General features: G+C 34.7%; 2 protein-coding genes across 4 annotated transcripts; one reads left to right on the plus strand and one right to left on the minus strand.

The window, feature by feature from the left end:
• Positions 1-1393: 1393 nt before the first annotated feature.
• On the minus strand, positions 1394-16322 carry LOC106151207 (leucine-rich repeat and WD repeat-containing protein 1). 3 transcript variants are annotated; one of them, XM_086994334.1, is made up of 17 exons: positions 16157-16322; positions 14179-14297; positions 13760-13985; positions 13222-13338; positions 12483-12638; positions 12053-12217; positions 11683-11803; positions 11357-11457; positions 10913-11000; positions 10651-10773; positions 8221-8296; positions 7334-7471; positions 6972-7054; positions 6489-6644; positions 5587-5705; positions 4862-4942; positions 1394-2808 (listed from the first exon to the last, which is right to left on the minus strand). In XM_086994334.1, exons 1-17 carry the CDS (start codon positions 16169-16171, stop codon positions 2713-2715), a joined length of 1980 nt encoding a protein of 659 aa, XP_086850460.1. In that variant the 5' UTR covers positions 16172-16322; the 3' UTR covers positions 1394-2712. The 3 variants fall into 3 exon arrangements, with proteins under 3 accessions (XP_086850460.1, XP_086850464.1, XP_086850473.1); XM_086994338.1 differs by lacking the exon at positions 16157-16322 and adding an exon at positions 15246-15415; XM_086994347.1 differs by lacking the exon at positions 16157-16322 and adding an exon at positions 15237-15397.
• On the plus strand, positions 15327-17430 carry LOC106151170 (alpha-ketoglutarate-dependent dioxygenase alkB homolog 4). The gene is made up of 3 exons (XM_086994373.1): positions 15327-15483; positions 16139-16411; positions 16605-17430. The coding sequence occupies exons 1-3, from the start codon at positions 15400-15402 to the stop codon at positions 17106-17108; spliced, it is 861 nt and encodes a 286-aa protein (XP_086850499.1). The 5' UTR covers positions 15327-15399; the 3' UTR covers positions 17109-17430.
• Positions 17431-17453: the final 23 nt, after the last annotated feature.

The raw sequence follows: 17453 nt of genomic DNA on the forward strand, positions 1-17453 counted from the left end.
TTAAGAAGTCGTTCATAAAAATTCTTTTCTAAAATTATTTAAAAAGAAAGTACTTGAGTTCCCTAATAAAGTAGCCGGAGAGGCTGTCATACGTTGTTAAAGTGGAAGAAAATTCCATTCCTTTGCAGCGGCTTTAAAAGATTTGTCACCATATGTGACGAATCTAGCCTTACAGGGTGTAAGGAGCAAATGGCCATCGGAACGTAGAAGACGGGAAAGGGGGGGGGGGGTCGTAAGTTGATAATAGGTCGCATTAATATGTTGGGGTCAAGTTATAAAAGGCGGCGTGAGTATAAAGTTTTACAAGCAGGAAAGCTGTAAAATGTACATACATAGAAGCAAATAATGACACACAAAATAGCTTATTTTGTCAATTTGATGCAATTTTACATTAAGTTTAACACCAAAATCAACAAAATTTTTACAAGGTTAAAGTCATTCAAGTTAAGTGGTAGCTGTGGAAGCATCATGTCTATGATGAGATCATTTTATCTGGTTTGTTGTCGGCTGGAAAACCAGCAATCTTCATTACCTAATAAAAAGTCCACCGGAAAACGACATGCATTTGGATCCAATTAGTTAACGTTCCAGGTTTACCTATTCACGAGCAGATGAATATAAAAAAAGTTAGATGCATAGTTCTACAGTAGAATTGCAAACCAACAAAAAATGTCCCAATTTTATTTTAAAATCGATACCATCATATAGCATACAGCTTAAAAGGCAGCTTCAAAGGGTAAACTAAGATTCTAAATCTAGATTTGGTCTGTCTGAATTTTTTAACAAAATTGGGTGACATTTTAACTGCATATCTGCTACCTTCTATGCGCACCTTGGTATCTTTCGCCACTGGGCCCGAGTAGGGAAGGGACGAAGGTCAATCATCATTGCCATCCAATTATTACAAAAAATATCAGCAAGCTATTGCAGCCGATCTTAATAAAGATAGGTATTGTGTTGGGTTGTCATCGATTTTTGCTCACCATGGTTAAAAAGACCTCATCAATATAGAGTGACACCGGAAGGCAACTTAAGAAGAAAGTCGAAGTCTGCGTTCATAAAATGCATTTAGACCAAATTGTTTTGCAAATTGCTTTATTGCATTCAACATGATGAATGTTTATGCAAATCTTTTACAAATGAGAAAATGTTTGGCAGATTAGTCTGTAAATTTATCCACAAAAGAGTGTTTATTGCAAAGTGTAGGTTCTGTAAAAGAAACGTGCCATCTGCACAAAATTACAGTTATTATAGTCATACGGACTTTTAGAGATATATGGACCGCCTCTTTTGCATGGAATACTCCATGAAAATCACCAAACGTCCTAGACTCTGAGTGCTGTTTCCAAAACTATTCCAAAACTTTTCCAAAACCAAAACAGCAAAACAAATATCAACTTTCCATATTTAATTTGATTTGATTCTTTACGTTACAAACACTTAGACTGATGACTATATATATATGGAATCAACAAAAGCTAAAATGTGGAATACGAAGAAAACTGTCAGACACCTACTGTAACAGTAAATATCAATTTTTAAACTACCTTCAATGTCTTGAAATTTTGTTATCTTTGCTGTCAATTAAGACTGTGACACATAATATATGGTATACTACAGGAGTAAGTATGCTTCATCTTGCAATTTCCAACTGAAAACGATACTATAAAGTCCTACTTCTCTCCTCAAAAGAATATTGTAAATAAAACTAATAGAGCTTTAAAACAATAATTTACTTTTTGCTAAAACATCAAAGTACAAAAACATTTTCTAAAATTAAAGTGTCTTTAGTTAATCCACCCTTATAGTTTTAGTCTACTTTGTACTCTAAAATGTGCTTATAAAATGTAATCATAAATTGTATACAAAATAATGTTCTAAATCTAAAGAATCACCACTGACATCAAAGAAGCTACTTCCTGTAGTAATTTGCTTAAAAACATTTACTGGTTGTCTACATGGATCTACCTTTGTGAACCCAGTGCCTGAATGCCACTCTGTCTAATATACAAAAAAGCCTTCTGTTCACTGAAAATATCCAACATGTACAGTCATTTCAACATCTAATTTAAAAATGATATCCTAAAAAAAATAGCTTGCTCTATTCTTAATCTTTCTAAGAAAAAACTCATTAAATAATGTTACTCTCCTTTCAAGAAACAAATCTGCTCTTGACTAAGTCAGATGCTGCCTTTTACTTCACTTGAAGTAATGAAACCTTCCATTTTACTACTGCCCAACATGGTTGTCTTGTTATTAAAAATTACAAAAACAGTTTCATCATGCTGTTTGTTTCCTACCCTCCTCAGCGTGATGACCTGGAAACAGTAAGGAGTAATGGTTTCCTGTCATTTAACAAGCATTAAAGAGTGCAATGCCTTCTTCTTGCCTTCTAATATTATAAACTCTTCAAGATAACATAGACCCATACTGTAATTATATCCTTTGTGAGCTATGTAAAAGTATATTTTGCACTTTTTATAGGCACACATTGACCATTTAACCATAACATAGCCAAACAAAAATAAATTAATAGATTCTTTTTCACCATAGCATACCCATAAAAATCCCCTGTCAACAACTTTCTAAGGAAAGAAGGGGCTAAATAAAGATCTAACACTCATTGTGTCCTTTCATGTTAGCTTTTTCAAATGACTGGATTAAAGCTTTATCTCAGATGTCACATGTAGATGAGTCATTAATTCTCCTATTTCAGATCTTCTTCCAGATGCACACCAAGTTATTATCTGTTCCTGCCACGATATACTCATGATTCCAACTCCCTGTAGCACTGTTTATCACAATGGGCTGAATTAAAAAAAACATACTGTTAACAAAATGTTGTACAATATTTCTTAAATAATTTGACAATCAGGAGCAGATAAAAGAGCATACCCTAGAGAAAAGATATGATAGTAAATCCGTGCTTTGCAATTTGTGATTAAGAGAAGAACTGTAATGGAAGATGCATACAGCTGTCTCAGAAGATGCTAGGTCTTATGATAAACAAAAATGGGATAATATATTTCAGTTATTGCCAACCATCATGACAGGCCCATTTGTGACCCATCCTTAAATTTCATGAAATTGACCCATTCTGTGTATCCTGAAAATGTAATTATTGAATAATTAATTAATTAGCAAATGGAACATCACCAAAATCAAATCTCCTCTTTCTTGACCCATTTATGACCTATCCTGTAAATTTCATCAAAATACATATATCAAATAAAAATAAAAAAATTAGATTGATACATGAAGTATTGTAAACTGGAAAGTGCGAAAAGAACAAACTCACAAACAAATAGACCAGGCAACATACTCCAAACTCCGATATCCCCTTAAGGCAGATTTAGAAGTAACAAGGAAATGAATAACTCCCTACAAAGACATTATTAGCAAAAATCCAGTTTGCCAACAGCAAGTGTCAGGTCCCCAACTGTTCAGCAGCAAGTCCTCTGAATACCACCAAGTACTATTCAGTTATTGATCTTAAAAATAGCCAGAACATACTTCAACATCTACTTCAAAAATGACTGCTAGAAATTCAAATGCGACTGACATTTCAAGTTCTTTTTCAATTAATCATTGCCTCATCTTACAACATCACATGCAAATCGATTATATTCTGGAACATTTCAGAAGGAATGGAGCATTATTCAGAACTTTATTTCTCTTAATTGGTTTTGTATGGCTGCAACAGAGCAGGGATAACAAATAACATTCAGTAAATGTATGACTTCCAGGAATAAGATTATCTGTGAATGCAAGCATTCACTGAAACACAATTCCTGTAAATACGTGAATCCACCAGGACTGTTAAGACTTAAATCATCAGATAAACAAATTATAGGCAAACCCTAATTGCAATATTATGACAACCGAGGAAAACCATTTTAGAGAAAACTGATTAATATAAGATAGAACGATTACTCACACCTGCTCTTTCTTGCAAAGATAATGCTAAGGCAAGAACAATAAGCAATTTGGATCTGACCCCTGTAAAGCTTACTGCCATCAACTTCACTTATTTGATCACGTTTCTACTTAGTAATGGCCATTTCACTGAAGGTTAATACATGATTAAGGCAAAGATTCCATGATATTATTGCTCTCATTACTTGCTTTAAAACCTATAGATCATGAAAACTTCTTGACATTTTCCATTACATTAACTGTTTGCTTAATCTAACAGATATTTTGGAAAGACCTTAAAATTCAAGGAGGAGACTTACAGTTATGTGAGGGGTTGCAGAAATTTTCCATCACCAGTGAATAAGTATTAAAAAAAAAAAAGACACAAGCAACACTTATATAGGAGACTTTTCCCTATCACTGCTGATAAAGTTTCCCTGTTTTTGAACAATTAGTCTGTACATAAAAACAAATGCAACTTTCTAAATATCATTTTTTACACAAAAAGAAATCCCCAAAAAGGAGGAGAATTTAAAGCCAAATAGTCAGGTATCAGACATTTTTGTTGAAATCAGAATCTCTGGTATATGATGTGGATGGCATAAGATAGGTTATTATCAATTTGGGCAGTTGTCTAATTTTTCAATCTTCAAAAGATTTTAAGAAACATTTTAACCAATGGTATATTTCAACTGCATATGTGAAATACTTGGTCATAGATTGGAGGTTATGATAACCCACCAGATTGTGAAATGAAAAAAATAAAGGTGAACTATGAAGCTATAAATGAAAAATTAGACTGTGTCATTAGAACAGCTCATAACACGGGTTGTAATACTATGTTTTCAATTTGAAATTTAATCCACGAAAACGGCAAAAGTATAAGGTGTAACGTTATATATGTAGAGAATTGTTACTCATAATACTTGATAAAATACTTCTTTACCTCTCCTTTATCCAGCACATCTCCCATCAGTTTTTCCTGCTCCCTTTCAGTTGGAATACAGCACTCAGGCCAGGGAAGAATCTGGCAAGAAGTTTATGAATAATTCACAAGAGTGTCAAATCTTTAACTAGACAGCAAAAATGCAAGATCAATATATTACAGTATAGAAAAGAGAGAAGATCAAGGCAGCAAAGCTGTCATATGTACAGACAAAAAGCAGAAAATAATAATGCACAATTCTGCTGCAATAATACATTATGCTTAACAGCAAGTCAACACCAAATTTTAATTATACACAATAGGTAATATGGATGTAAATAAAATTTGTATCTAGCACAAGGCTTCAGGCCCATAAGAATCCAAGTTTACACCTTGAAAATGCCAGAATGAAAAAAAAAAAAATTAATCAGCCCTGCAAGTTTTAAAGCATAATATGTCACATTTTTTGATGTTATCTGTATACAGTAGAAAGAATATGCTAAAAAAGTGAAAAAAGCAGCACAATTTCTGTTAATATGATTTGATCAAACCAATTTTCGCACTCGAACATCTATTCAAGCATCAAAGCAAATTGTTGAATAATACAGGAGTAGTGAGTTACACAAGAAATTATGAGCAAACAAAGGATGGACAACTTCTGACATTAAGGATGGATAGTTGAAACTCAACGGTAACCATAATACAACCTCTGACATATAGAAACCAAACATGCGTCTAAGTCTTACCCTCGATGGTGACATCAACTCGTAAGAGGTACTTTTCTTTATCTTTTTAGTTATGACAGGCTTCACATTGTAAATCCACAGTTGCCCCTCATCATCACCACAGTACACCAGGCCAGCATCTGGAGAGAGAGAAAGTTATACCAGACTGAACTCCATTCAGCTTAAAGTGCATTCTGATTCAGACTAAGACACATGCCCATGCTGATTAAGGTATATCTGAGGTAACCAGAAAACCCAGGGTCATTCCACACACCACACAAAATAGATCTTAAAACTGCCATTTTATTAATTTAATAAAATGTTTGATGATTTATACGTGGCACAGGTAATCACAAATCTTTATTTATGATTCATCATGAATCACAAAACTGTGTTATAGCACACATTTGTTATTAAAGTCTGAAAAATTATATATATACATATAATTAAAAACAAGGTATTAATAAAACTAAGAAAATAAGATAAAGATTAAGGTATATACTGCTAAATAGAACTATAAGGCAAAATACTCCTGTTTTTCCTTGGACTTAAAAGAGATGTCAATCTTAACCAAAATCAACTAAAACTATATTGGCTCCTATTTGAAAAAGTACAACTAGAACCAGAAATAATGAGGCTTTGTGCAACAAAGTGGAACAAATGGAATGTGGTAATGGTTGCCTGTAGAGACAACCATCCATGTGGTACTAATAGGCAAATACAGTTTCTTCCTAAATTCCTTAAACAATTCAAGAAGCCTTTTCAATTCCCTTAATACTGTAGACACTTTTTATTAAAATAACCACAAAAGAATATCAATGGACAAAAATCAAGTTTATAAAAAGTTTCAATAAATTTTAAACATTTCCATAAATTACTTGAAAATGTAGCTTATCAGCGTATTCTTTAAAAAGAAATCTTACTTAGCACTGCCCCCAAATTTATGTATGGTGTGTCAACGTTTTTCCATTTCAGCCGTGCAATGGGCATGGCAGTGACACATTTACGGTTTTGGGCATGGGCCAATACATCCGAGAACCTCCACAATTGAATGAAACCTTGTTGGGAACATTTAGTTGCTAAAATTGGAAGAAAATGTACCATAAATAGTTCTGTTAAACTAGTTTTACAAGTTTTAATCCCCATGTACTTTGATAATACATCAAACTAATAATTTGACACTGAGATATCATAAATATACCACATCTTTACGCTTAAGCCATTTTAATTAATTAAAAAACATTAATTCTCAAATTATATGCTGTTTTATCTTTTTTAAAATCAATTTTACAGAACTTTACGAAATTTTAAAAAGATGTGCACAGTCTAATTGCAAGAGCAATCATCAAAGGGGCATTGTAAACATCAAACCATTCAATGATGAAATGTTCAGTAAATATACTCACCAATGATATCATTAGATACTTGTACTAGTGCATCAACAATATCATTCTGGGGCTTTGGAATGTTGATTTCAAGAGTGGGTTGCCTGCATGTGAAGATTGTATAATACTATCAGGTTACTAAGGTCTGTTTCTGCTGCATTAAGATAACATCCTCAAATCATTTCAAAATTGATATGAAAATGACATCTAAGAGATCAACATCTCTAAATTTCAGGAGTAAGTTCTTTACAATACCTTGTACCTCTTCAGCGTTTGCAAATTAATATAAAATATTACTTGTAAGCTATGATTCAAAACATAACCGTGAAATGTTCTTGTACTTTAAATCTGTGATCACTTCTCTTTATTTAAGAATCACCTACCTGCTCATCCTTTTATCTAAATTACTTTTGTCAATGTGCCAGCCATAGCAGTTCTTCTCACAGCCAGCAATGAGGTAGTTTGAGAGGAATACAGTGTTAAGGACATCTCCTCCAGGACTCTGTAGGACAAGCAGCTGCCTAGATACACACAGCACGAGAAAAATTTGATAAAATTAAAAGGTACTGTGGTAAACTATATATATGATTTAACTGAGAATGAAATAAAAAATACCAAATGCACAAGATTCAGTATTCCTCAAGAAGAAAAAAAGACCCGACATACAGGAGATGATAAACACATTTCCATATTTGTAAACATTCAATTATTTTGATGTGTGATATGGAAATTTCTGTTCATACAAAAGATGTATTCTACCAAACCCAAGGCAGCTATCAGCTGTAACTGTTTGATTGATGGAGGGGCAGACAGGCAGTATATAAAGCATTCAATGAAACTGGTTTGCTGAGATTCACTCTAATCTATTTTTATGCATTGGGATGTGACAAGATAAAAGGCATCTAACTGGCCTTATCACACATCTGAAGGTTTAAAATTCACGCCAAACATGCTTTATTAGTAAATGCTAACTTGTAAAATGACAACAAAGACCAGGGGCCAGTTAAATTTAATGTTTCTTATCAAAGTAATGTGTAATCTAAGTCACATTAACATCTGATAGAAAGTCAATAAAATGCCAGAAACGTAAAAAAAAAAGCTTTCTAGCAGACCATTTTGTAATGCTTTTAGCACAATCGGCAATTATGTCTCACATTCACTGTAGTTTGCCATAAATACTGGATTCAGGTTTTTTTTTTTTTTTTGGGGTGGGGGGGGTGGGGGGGTATAAGGTCATTCTGAATGAGACTAAATAAACCAGATTACTAACTTGTGTGAAGTTTTATAATCTGGAAAGGAGGGCACACCAATGTCCCATAATATCACTTTGGCATCAGCACCACCACCTGAAAGCCAAATATTAAATTCAATTAAAATTGGTGATGCAATCCAATGAAAAATAGTATTATAATAGTTAAAACACTCTTTTTCTAGTTTCATAGATGAAAGTCATGTACTGAGGAAGAAAAATTATAAGAAGACTGAACATTTAGCCTAGGCACATTTTAAACGAGAGGATCAGAGAGGCGATACCGCCTCCGAATATTGTACCACCAGCTGGAGCAAGCGCATTCGTATAGACCCCCACATACACAAAATAAGGGACACAGCCATCAGTCTTTTGCTTGACAAGCTGTAAAAATGCAATCAACAAGAATTTTCAAAATATGCAAAAAAATATATCAAAAGTTCATCAAAAGGTAAGTGAAAGGTCAATTTCACAGTAAGATTGCCAGTATATGACTTCCTATTCAACTTCAAAAGTAACTTTGGACCTATCTCTGCCAGTTTGGGAGATAAAAGGGAAGCAAAATTTGCAAAGTTCAGTTCGTGGTGAAAAGTAGGTCAACGGTCAATTTCAAGGTCACATTTAGATTGCCAGTGTATGACTTCCTATTCTAGTTCAGTAGTAACTATGGACCTATCTCTGCCAGTTTTGGATATGAAAGGGAAGCAAAATTTGCAAAATTCAGTTCATGGTGAAAAGAAGGTCAAAGGTCAATTTCAAGGTCACATTTAGATTGCCAGTGTATGACTTCCTATTCAAGTTCAATAGTAACTATGGACCTATCTCTGCCAGTTTTGGAGATAAAAGGGAAGCAAAATTTGCAAAGTTCAGTTCATGGTGAAAAGTAGGTCAAAGGTCAATTTCAAGGTCACATTTAGATTGCCAGTGTATGACTTCTTATTCTAGTTCAATAGTAACTATGGACCTATCTCTGCCAGTTTTGGATATGAAAGGGAAGCAAAATTTGCAAAGTTCAGTTCATGGTGAAAAGTAGGTCAAAGGTCAATTTCAAGGTCACATTAAGATTGCCAGTATATGACTTCCTTTTCAACTACAATAGTAACTTTGGACCTATCTCTGCCAGTTTGGGAGATAAAAGGGAAGCAAAATTTGCAAAGTTTAGTTCATGGTGAAAAGTAGGTCAAAGGTCAATTTCAAGGTCACATTTAGATTGCCAGTATATGACTTCCTATTCTAGTTCAGTAGTAACTATGGACCTATCTCTGCCGGTTTTGGATATGAAAGGGAAGCAAAATTTGCAAAATTCAGTTCATGGTGAAAAGAAGGTCAAAGGTCAATTTCAAGGTCACATTTAGATTGCCAGTGTATGACTTCCTATTCGAGTTCAATAGTAACTATGGACCTATCTCTGCCAGTTTTGGAGAAAAAAGGGAAGCAAAATATGCAAAGTTTAGTTCATGGTGAAAAGTAGTCAGGCGGCTAAGTCCAAATTTTATCCAGAATTGTGCAAAAGATGATAAAAGCATGAAATTTTCCACGATGAATGACCATTGGGTGTTTGTCAACCCCCTGATCCAAAATAGACGAACACCCAATGGTCATTTATCGTGGAAAGTTTCATGCTTTTATCATCTATTGCACAATTCTGGATAAAATTTGGACTTAGCCACCTGACTATACCGTACTGCACATTTTGCTTTCACCACCAATATGTACTTTTTGATAGCGTAACTCGAAAACCGTTTGGAATACAAAAAAAACATAGACCACCTCCAGTGTTGGGCTTTACATGCTCTACAAAATGCAAAAAAGAATGGGTCTCTAGCATTAACGGTTCCCGAATTAGAGACAGTTTTCAGTTTCGGCATCTTATGGCCGCTACTCCAGTGAAAATACACCGATTGACCCCAAATTCACGGAGATGAAAGATGACCTGAAGGGGAACACTTTCCAATAATATTATTGGTTAAGTCTGTGTGGTGTCTGAATAACAGGGCAAAAAAATTTTTTTCATAAAAATTTTTATTTTTTTGAAAATTTTGGCCCGTTTGACCTTGAAGTAAAGGTCAAAGGTCAAATCCAAGGGCATATTTGAAATCTACACATATGACTTTTGGAAAGCCGTCTGTAGAAATTTTTCCCATAACCCCTTCCGTAGGGTAGATAATTAGCATTTAATTTTGCCATTTTTGGACAAGGGTGCATTGCAATGAGTGCCACACCCAGACCCTAATACCGGCAAAGCCCAAATTTTACGTGGAACGAGCTGAGATTATAGGTGACCTAAATCCAAGAGATGGGTACGGGGGCCTTTACCGTCTAGGAGGAGAAGCGGTAACGGTAGCCGTCCGGCGGAGCCGGCGGAACGATCCGGACGGGACCGAAACCATGTGTACCGCCAGCGCTAACACTGGTGGTACAATTAATATATTAGAAATTATCTATTCTTACTAAATAACCATGTTGGTTCCTCTGGATGAACTAACAGGCTACTGATATATTTTGTATGTCCTTTTAGTTCAGCATAGCACAGGTGTTGAGCTGGGTGAATAAGATGAACAATGCCTAGTTTTCCTGAAAATAAATGATACTATCAATTAAAAGGTTATTACGAAAAGAAGAAAAATAAATGATCAAAACTACAATTGCTTATGTATTGGCAAAATTTACAGCAGCTTGCTTAAAATCAGCATTCTTTGGTAACTTTACTTACCCCCAGTGGCCAGTATGTTTGTGCGTTTGCTGCCACGGCCACTGCTTGTACTACTACACACTGTGGTCCAAGCCACAGTGAAAAAATGCTGAAAGAGATTCAAATAATAAATGATTCAGATCCCATTCTGAATGTTGAAATTGTCTGGGAAATTTGTTGTACTATGCAATCTATGTGCACTTAAATGGTATGGTTAAGATTTCCAAAGACAAAAAATATTAGGCATATTATATTTATTAAAAAGTTGTGGTTTAGTGATCTAAAGAGCAATTTTGTTCATCCAAATGTTTTTCTCCTAAACAGCACATGCTTGGTATAAAGCTAATCAATCAATGTTAAATATTCTATGACAATGGGAATGACTACCCAATTCAGAACACATTGAACTGGAAAGATAAGAAAAAGTCATTAGTATTAATCAAGAGTAGCTTAGCAGCAAATTACCTCTTTCGGTAGCTTGTAACGCATCATTAGTTTACCAGTTGAGCAATCTAAAAGACAGAGTATGTCACCCCCACAAGTAGCCACAATGTTGGTTGTCTCTCCTGCAATGCAAAGTTCATTTTCAGTTACATGATCAAAGTTACATTTCAAACCTCATAACTGTATAATTGTTATTCACATAATTTAAGAATAAAGGAACTGTAGAGAGGGCATTTTCACCAAAAAAAATTATTATTTTATATTATTTATCAAAGTGGACTGTACTTGCAAAAGAAAGGAGTGCTCCTTATTTCAAGCACCCATCCTCGCTCTGGCATTTTTCTTACCCGGGTTGTCTAATTCTGGCTCAAAAGCACATTTCCATACTTTGGTTCTGTTGTCTGAGGGATTGTTGTCCTTGGCATGACAGCGGACAAAATGAACAGGATCATAATCTGGAACATCTGGCTACAAATATATAGAAAGCTAAAATGTTAGCTGTAGTATGTCAATCTTAGATTCACTTTATAATTCCAATTTAAAAGAACCCTTTTGATACAGTATAACTATAAGAGGAAATATGACATGCAGAAAACTATACAGATTGAAACACATTGCCAGTTAATAAATTTTTAATATTTCATGATTGCACACCACAAAAAAGGATTTATAATAATCCCAAACGCTACCTTAAAGCTTTCACTTCTATTTCCTTACCAGATTTAATATGCACGGTTTGGGCTGTATCTTTGAGAAATGATTTGTGTTTTCATAATTTTCTTCATCTTCAGTCTCCTCTATCCTGCGACGTTTACGTGGAGACACGCCTGCGTGACTGTTTCCTTGGACTGAATGCATCAACTCTTGAGCCACACTTTCCAACTGATCAAAACAAAAAATGACTCATAAATAAGCTTCTAAAAATGATGAGTGAACACGGCAAAGTATACTTAGATGAAATCTTAACAATTGATGGAAAATGCCTTTGTGTAAAAAGCTACATCTGTAAAACAGTCTGTTGGGAGTATATTGGTATAACTCTTTAACTAAGTGACAATTTTAAAAAACCATTTGGGCATTCAGTCAAATATTGATATAAATCGACGTAACAAAACAAAGAAAATTCAGTAATTGACATAAAACATACCATAAATTCTTTATACTTTAATAAATCTTTGCCCTCTATCAATTTTTGTTTCCTCAGGTCATTCATGAACTGCGATAGAACAGTCTGAAAATTGTTGTTTGTAAGGTTGTCTGTCTTAAGCTTGCTTTTATATCTAGCTTCCCATACTGATTTGACCTAAAAAGAAAAGCAAATTTACCTGCACCAGAGAAATGTAAAATGTTGAACAAATGCACAAACATTGGCCAAATACATACATTAAGAACAAAAATGTCCAGACCAGTTATGTTCTCAAACCTTTATGTAGCACATTTTAGTATTTGACTGCTGACCTTTTATACCTCACCATGTTATTTACTATCATTTTCAGTTTTCTTCTACTAAAGTAGCAGTCTTGGACATGTGACAATTGTACATGTTGTACACATACCCCCATTTTTCTTCATACCAAACAGATACATAATATGCAATAGAATTTCAATAATAAAGGGGGGTAGCACGTAATGTCATGAACATCAACTTGACCCGACTGGCTGGCAAAAAAAAAAGGGTTGAAAAATACATATCTGCTGAAATAAAAATAATTTAAAGGAAGGCACTAAATAAATGAAATATACTTAACTCTCTCTGTTGCTCCACTATAGTATATGGACTGTACATCTCATCATCTTGTAACAAGACCTGTCAATCTAGATCATAAGTAGCGTACGTGCAACCCCCTGTACCGGTTTAATGTACTGGTTTAATTTGGATTACCAACCTGAGACCTAAGTTTAATCCTCAAGTTACTGACTACTTGATGTAATGAGGCCTCTCTGGTTTTGTTATATCTCTGCAGCTTGGGACACAAGGCCACTGCTATGTACCTGTCTGAAGCCTTCCCAAATATAGGAATTACATTATAAATGAGGTGGAATAATTATATGATTACTCAATGACATGTTTGAGCAAGCTTAACACTGTCAATTATTTCAGCATTTTAATGACAGATCTAGGCATTCCAAACAGCCAACATTAAAAATTTTAAAACAGAAAATCAAAAGTTTAACTCGACTTCAATTCAGTACAAATCCATAAAAGGCTACGAAAACAAAGTACCTTTAGTATAAAACATGATCCTTGTCTTTCTTTAATATATACATAAAATTTTGTTTCCAACTATTTATCTATCTTAGGTCAAAGTAGAGACTTAATTGTGTTCTCAATTAATTTGTCTATTTGTTTATTCATTTCATTTGTTAAACTGCTACTAGTACTTGAACTTTCATTTACAAGACAATTCTGGGATAATTCCTTACATCTAGATTGTTGTTTTGTGTGTAAAGCTCCTCCAACTTTGGGAATTGAGCAACAAATTGGATATCTGTCAACTGGTTCTGGCTACAGTCCAGTTTAGTCAGCTTCTTCAGGTTCAGAGATGGGGAGACAGAGGTGAAGTTATTATCAGATATGTCCAACTCTTCTAGGTTGGTGAGTCTGTTAAATAAAGCAACTGGGAGGTGGGTTAGTCCCAATTCACTCAGGCTGAAACAAATTAATTATAGTGACTCATGCAATTATACTTTAGACAAACAATTATTTGTATTGAAAAGAAAGATGCAGATTGATGTATATTATCTTCTCAATTACTTTTCAAGAAAACCTTATTAACTTTGCTTTAGTTGCGCAAACTGAATCATATGATCACATTACCTCTAAAATTTATAGAAATCATTACCTCAGTTGTTTAATATCACTGAGTTTTTTACATCCTGTCTGGTTGAGAAGAAATTCCTCAGTTACTTCTAAAGCTGACATAATAACTGCAGCCTCTGGCTCTTTCAATTTAACTGTGACCTTCAAATAATAAATGAAAAAAAAAAAGGAATGAATTCATGCACTAAAGGCAATTTATCTGGCAAGAAGTTTGCTCCACTTCTTGGCACTACATGCTATGCAGGTAATCCTTATAGCATCCTGTGAACATTACAAACTCCCAGGGGTACAAATATCCAAATCCTGGAGAAACTGTTTGATCTCCATTGCACACTGCAGCAAATCATTCACAAATACAGTCATCTTTGACTGTTTCACAAATCAGTTTGATAACATTTTTATCCTTTTTTCCAGCTATATGCAGTAGTGTTAGCACTATGCAGCAGTGTTAGCATTTGTAATTGACGCCAAATATAGTCTTGAGAATTTCTAATAGAGGGTGTATTGAGATCTTACCTGTGTGGCATGTAAGGCTGAAAACTAAGGCAAACAACAAGGACGAGTTGCATTGACTGCTTACTATATATTATTTAACATTGTTGAAATCACTTCGAAGAAGGTGTGCATACATACAAACGCAATCTGAATTTATTCAGATCTTAATTACTTCACTTGTAACTTTTGTCTGTTGTCTAAGGCGAGACGGGATGGGGGGGGGGGGGGTGCTGGTTTATTTTAAAAGTACTAGTTGATTTACACACGTTTATAAGCATTATAAGCTAGGCGTGGTGTTGTAAAACACAAATTCTTTGGAATGCATTATCATCCTCTCAGAAAATAAGAAGCTAAGACGCAAAATGACGATGTTTTTACCTATTAATAGTATTATGTAACAACACAAATAATTCGCATTTTTGAATCGGGTAAAAGATTGAAACCAGGCTAAATTGTGGTTAATTAAGAGCTTTATGCGAGTTAGATGAACTGCACTTCATACTACGTTTACTTAAAATTATCAGACGATAATACAAGAAGTAAATAAGATATAAAATGTACCAATAAATGAAAGAAAAATCTTACTTCCTTTACCTGGTTGATACATTCAGTCCTTTAAATCTCACGCGAACGGAAGTTTTCTTATGCGCATGTCAGAGAAAAGTGGCACGCGTGTTTCCGGTCACGAATCAACATTAGGGTAGTGACGAAATTATTTCTTAATTTAAAGCTGTCGATAGCGAAGAATATGGACAGGAAATGTGCTTGTAAAGGTATAAGGACCTGCTTAATCTGTGAAATGCAGCAGCCGAAAAGATATACAGACGAACAGGTAACAAACATACTGTCCTAAGCCAAATAAAAATGCTTCACTCTCACCTAGTGTTAAAAATTATGCCTTCTTGTCTACCAGGTCATCAGGTAGGTATATCAGAAAAAAAAAAAAAATTCAAACTGATCAGAAAAACATAATATTCATATCTTCTGAAAGATATTGCAACACAGATTGCAATTCTTTTGGAATTTTTAAAATATTCATACAAGCAACAAAGATATTGAAGTTTTTTTTTACTGCTATATGCCACCAAGTGTCCTCACTTTTCAGCCAAAAATCTGACCACTGACCAGCGCATCTGTATCTGTCCATATACGTCTAAAGAGACCAATACTGGTATGAAATAGAGGGTAATCAAATTAACTATACTTCAAATCGTTAAATTTTCTTGTTTTTTCCATTAGATTGCAAATTTCCTGAACTTTTAAATGGTATAAATTACACAGCGCCAATAGAGAGATTTGAAAGATCTTGAAAGGGATGTCATACGCGTCCTGTGGGCAGGCCGGTCACAGCTTTGCCAGCACTGCAGCTGGACAGTGGCAAATGCGGTGCCCCTGGTGCATTGTGATATACCTACAGCAGCTGTTACACTGTGCAATAATATTACAGAATTCATGTGCTAACATATTGTTAATGTTATTTCTTTCAGGAACAAAGACAAACTTACCTGTACTGTCCACATTGTTCTAAAGCCTGGTTAGAAAAGCAAGTCCAATGGACACATTATGGACACTCTAGTGATCACTTCAACACCCAACCCACTGGTGATCTTTGTAGATGTGGTCACTCCAACAGAAAGTGTTTAGATTTCCCAGGCATCAATCTAATCTTAGACTTCATCACAGACAACGAAGAGGAAGAACTTGTAGTCCAGATGGAAGCGACACCTTGGGTGAACTCACAGTCAGGGAGAAGGAAACAGGTGGTTGCATTTGTCTTCACCATTAAGGAAGAGTTGAGTTTTGTGAGAAGTTGAAGGTGGCATATCCTCTATGTGATATTTTACATTTCAGTTATGACTGTGTATATTTATTATGTTTTTACACCAAAACTTAGTAAACTTTTATGACGTGGTTTTTATTGTAGTGAATAATTTTTTTTCTTCTTTTTTCCAGGACTACGGACCAAAAGCAAATTTTAAGAAAAAGAAATTAAAACTTGGCTGCTTCAATGGGTTGCCAGCTTTTTGCAAAACACTTGTAGAGAGTATGCAGAGAACTGAACAACTTCGCGATTTTGTCCCAGTGGAACTCTGTGACTTAGAATATGTTCCTGATAGAGGCTCTGCCATTGATCCACATTTTGATGATTTCTGGCTCTGGGGAGAAAGACTCGTGACATTGAATTTGTTGTCAGACACATATCTCACTTTATCCAAAGATGATCAGCCTGGGGTGGAGGTGTTAGTACTGATGCCCAGAAAATCACTGATCATAGTCTCAGGACCTGCTCGTTTTCAATGGAAACATGCCATAAAGAGGGATCATATACAGTCAAGAAGAATTGCCATGACCTTTAGAGAACTTACATCTGAGTTTTTAGAAGGTGGGCCACAGGAGGACACTGGTAGGAAAATGATAGATTTGGCTAAGACATTTAGGGGTGTAGCAGTGGGCTGACAGTTGTCCTTAATTCAAAGTTAGTACATATACAATTTCACAATTATTTGTAGTTTGGCTCAAGGTTAATAAGTTAAACTGTGAGTTAAGCTCTACTATATTTTAGTTTCCCTTTTTTTTTTTTTTTGAAAAGCAGGTCTTTATGAAAATAAATGGATGCAAGTTGTGTCCTTTGTAAGAAACCTATTCACAGAGATGGATTGTTTAATGAACTAGCATAAGCTGCCTTTAATTGTATACTGTAAGTTTATTTTAAGGGTCTAATAGATAACAGTGACTGATGGATTTTTGTGGTGAAACCAATAAACAGCTCCAGTCATGATTGAAGTATTGTTTTGATAGTAA

This window comes from Lingula anatina, chromosome 1, assembly GCF_051362555.1.
Source record: "Lingula anatina isolate TDL-2025a chromosome 1, LinAna3.0, whole genome shotgun sequence".
NCBI classification, from domain to species: Eukaryota; Metazoa; Brachiopoda; class Lingulata; order Lingulida; family Lingulidae; genus Lingula; species Lingula anatina.

Coding starts and splice junctions, on each gene's coding strand:
- LOC106151170 (XM_086994373.1), top strand. CDS start 15,400: ATGGACAGGAAATGTGCTTGTAAAGGTATAAGGACCTGCTTAATCTGT. Junction 15,484..16,138: donor AAAGATATACAGACGAACAG/GTAACAAACATA, acceptor TATTTCTTTCAG/GAACAAAGACAAACTTACCT. Junction 16,412..16,604: donor AGTCAGGGAGAAGGAAACAG/GTGGTTGCATTT, acceptor TCTTTTTTCCAG/GACTACGGACCAAAAGCAAA.
- LOC106151207 (XM_086994334.1), bottom strand. Junction 13,986..14,178: donor AGTGATATTAAACAACTGAG/GTAATGATTTCT, acceptor AATTTGTTTCAG/CCTGAGTGAATTGGGACTAA. Junction 11,458..11,682: donor GCCAGAATTAGACAACCCGG/GTAAGAAAAATG, acceptor TTTGCATTGCAG/GAGAGACAACCAACATTGTG.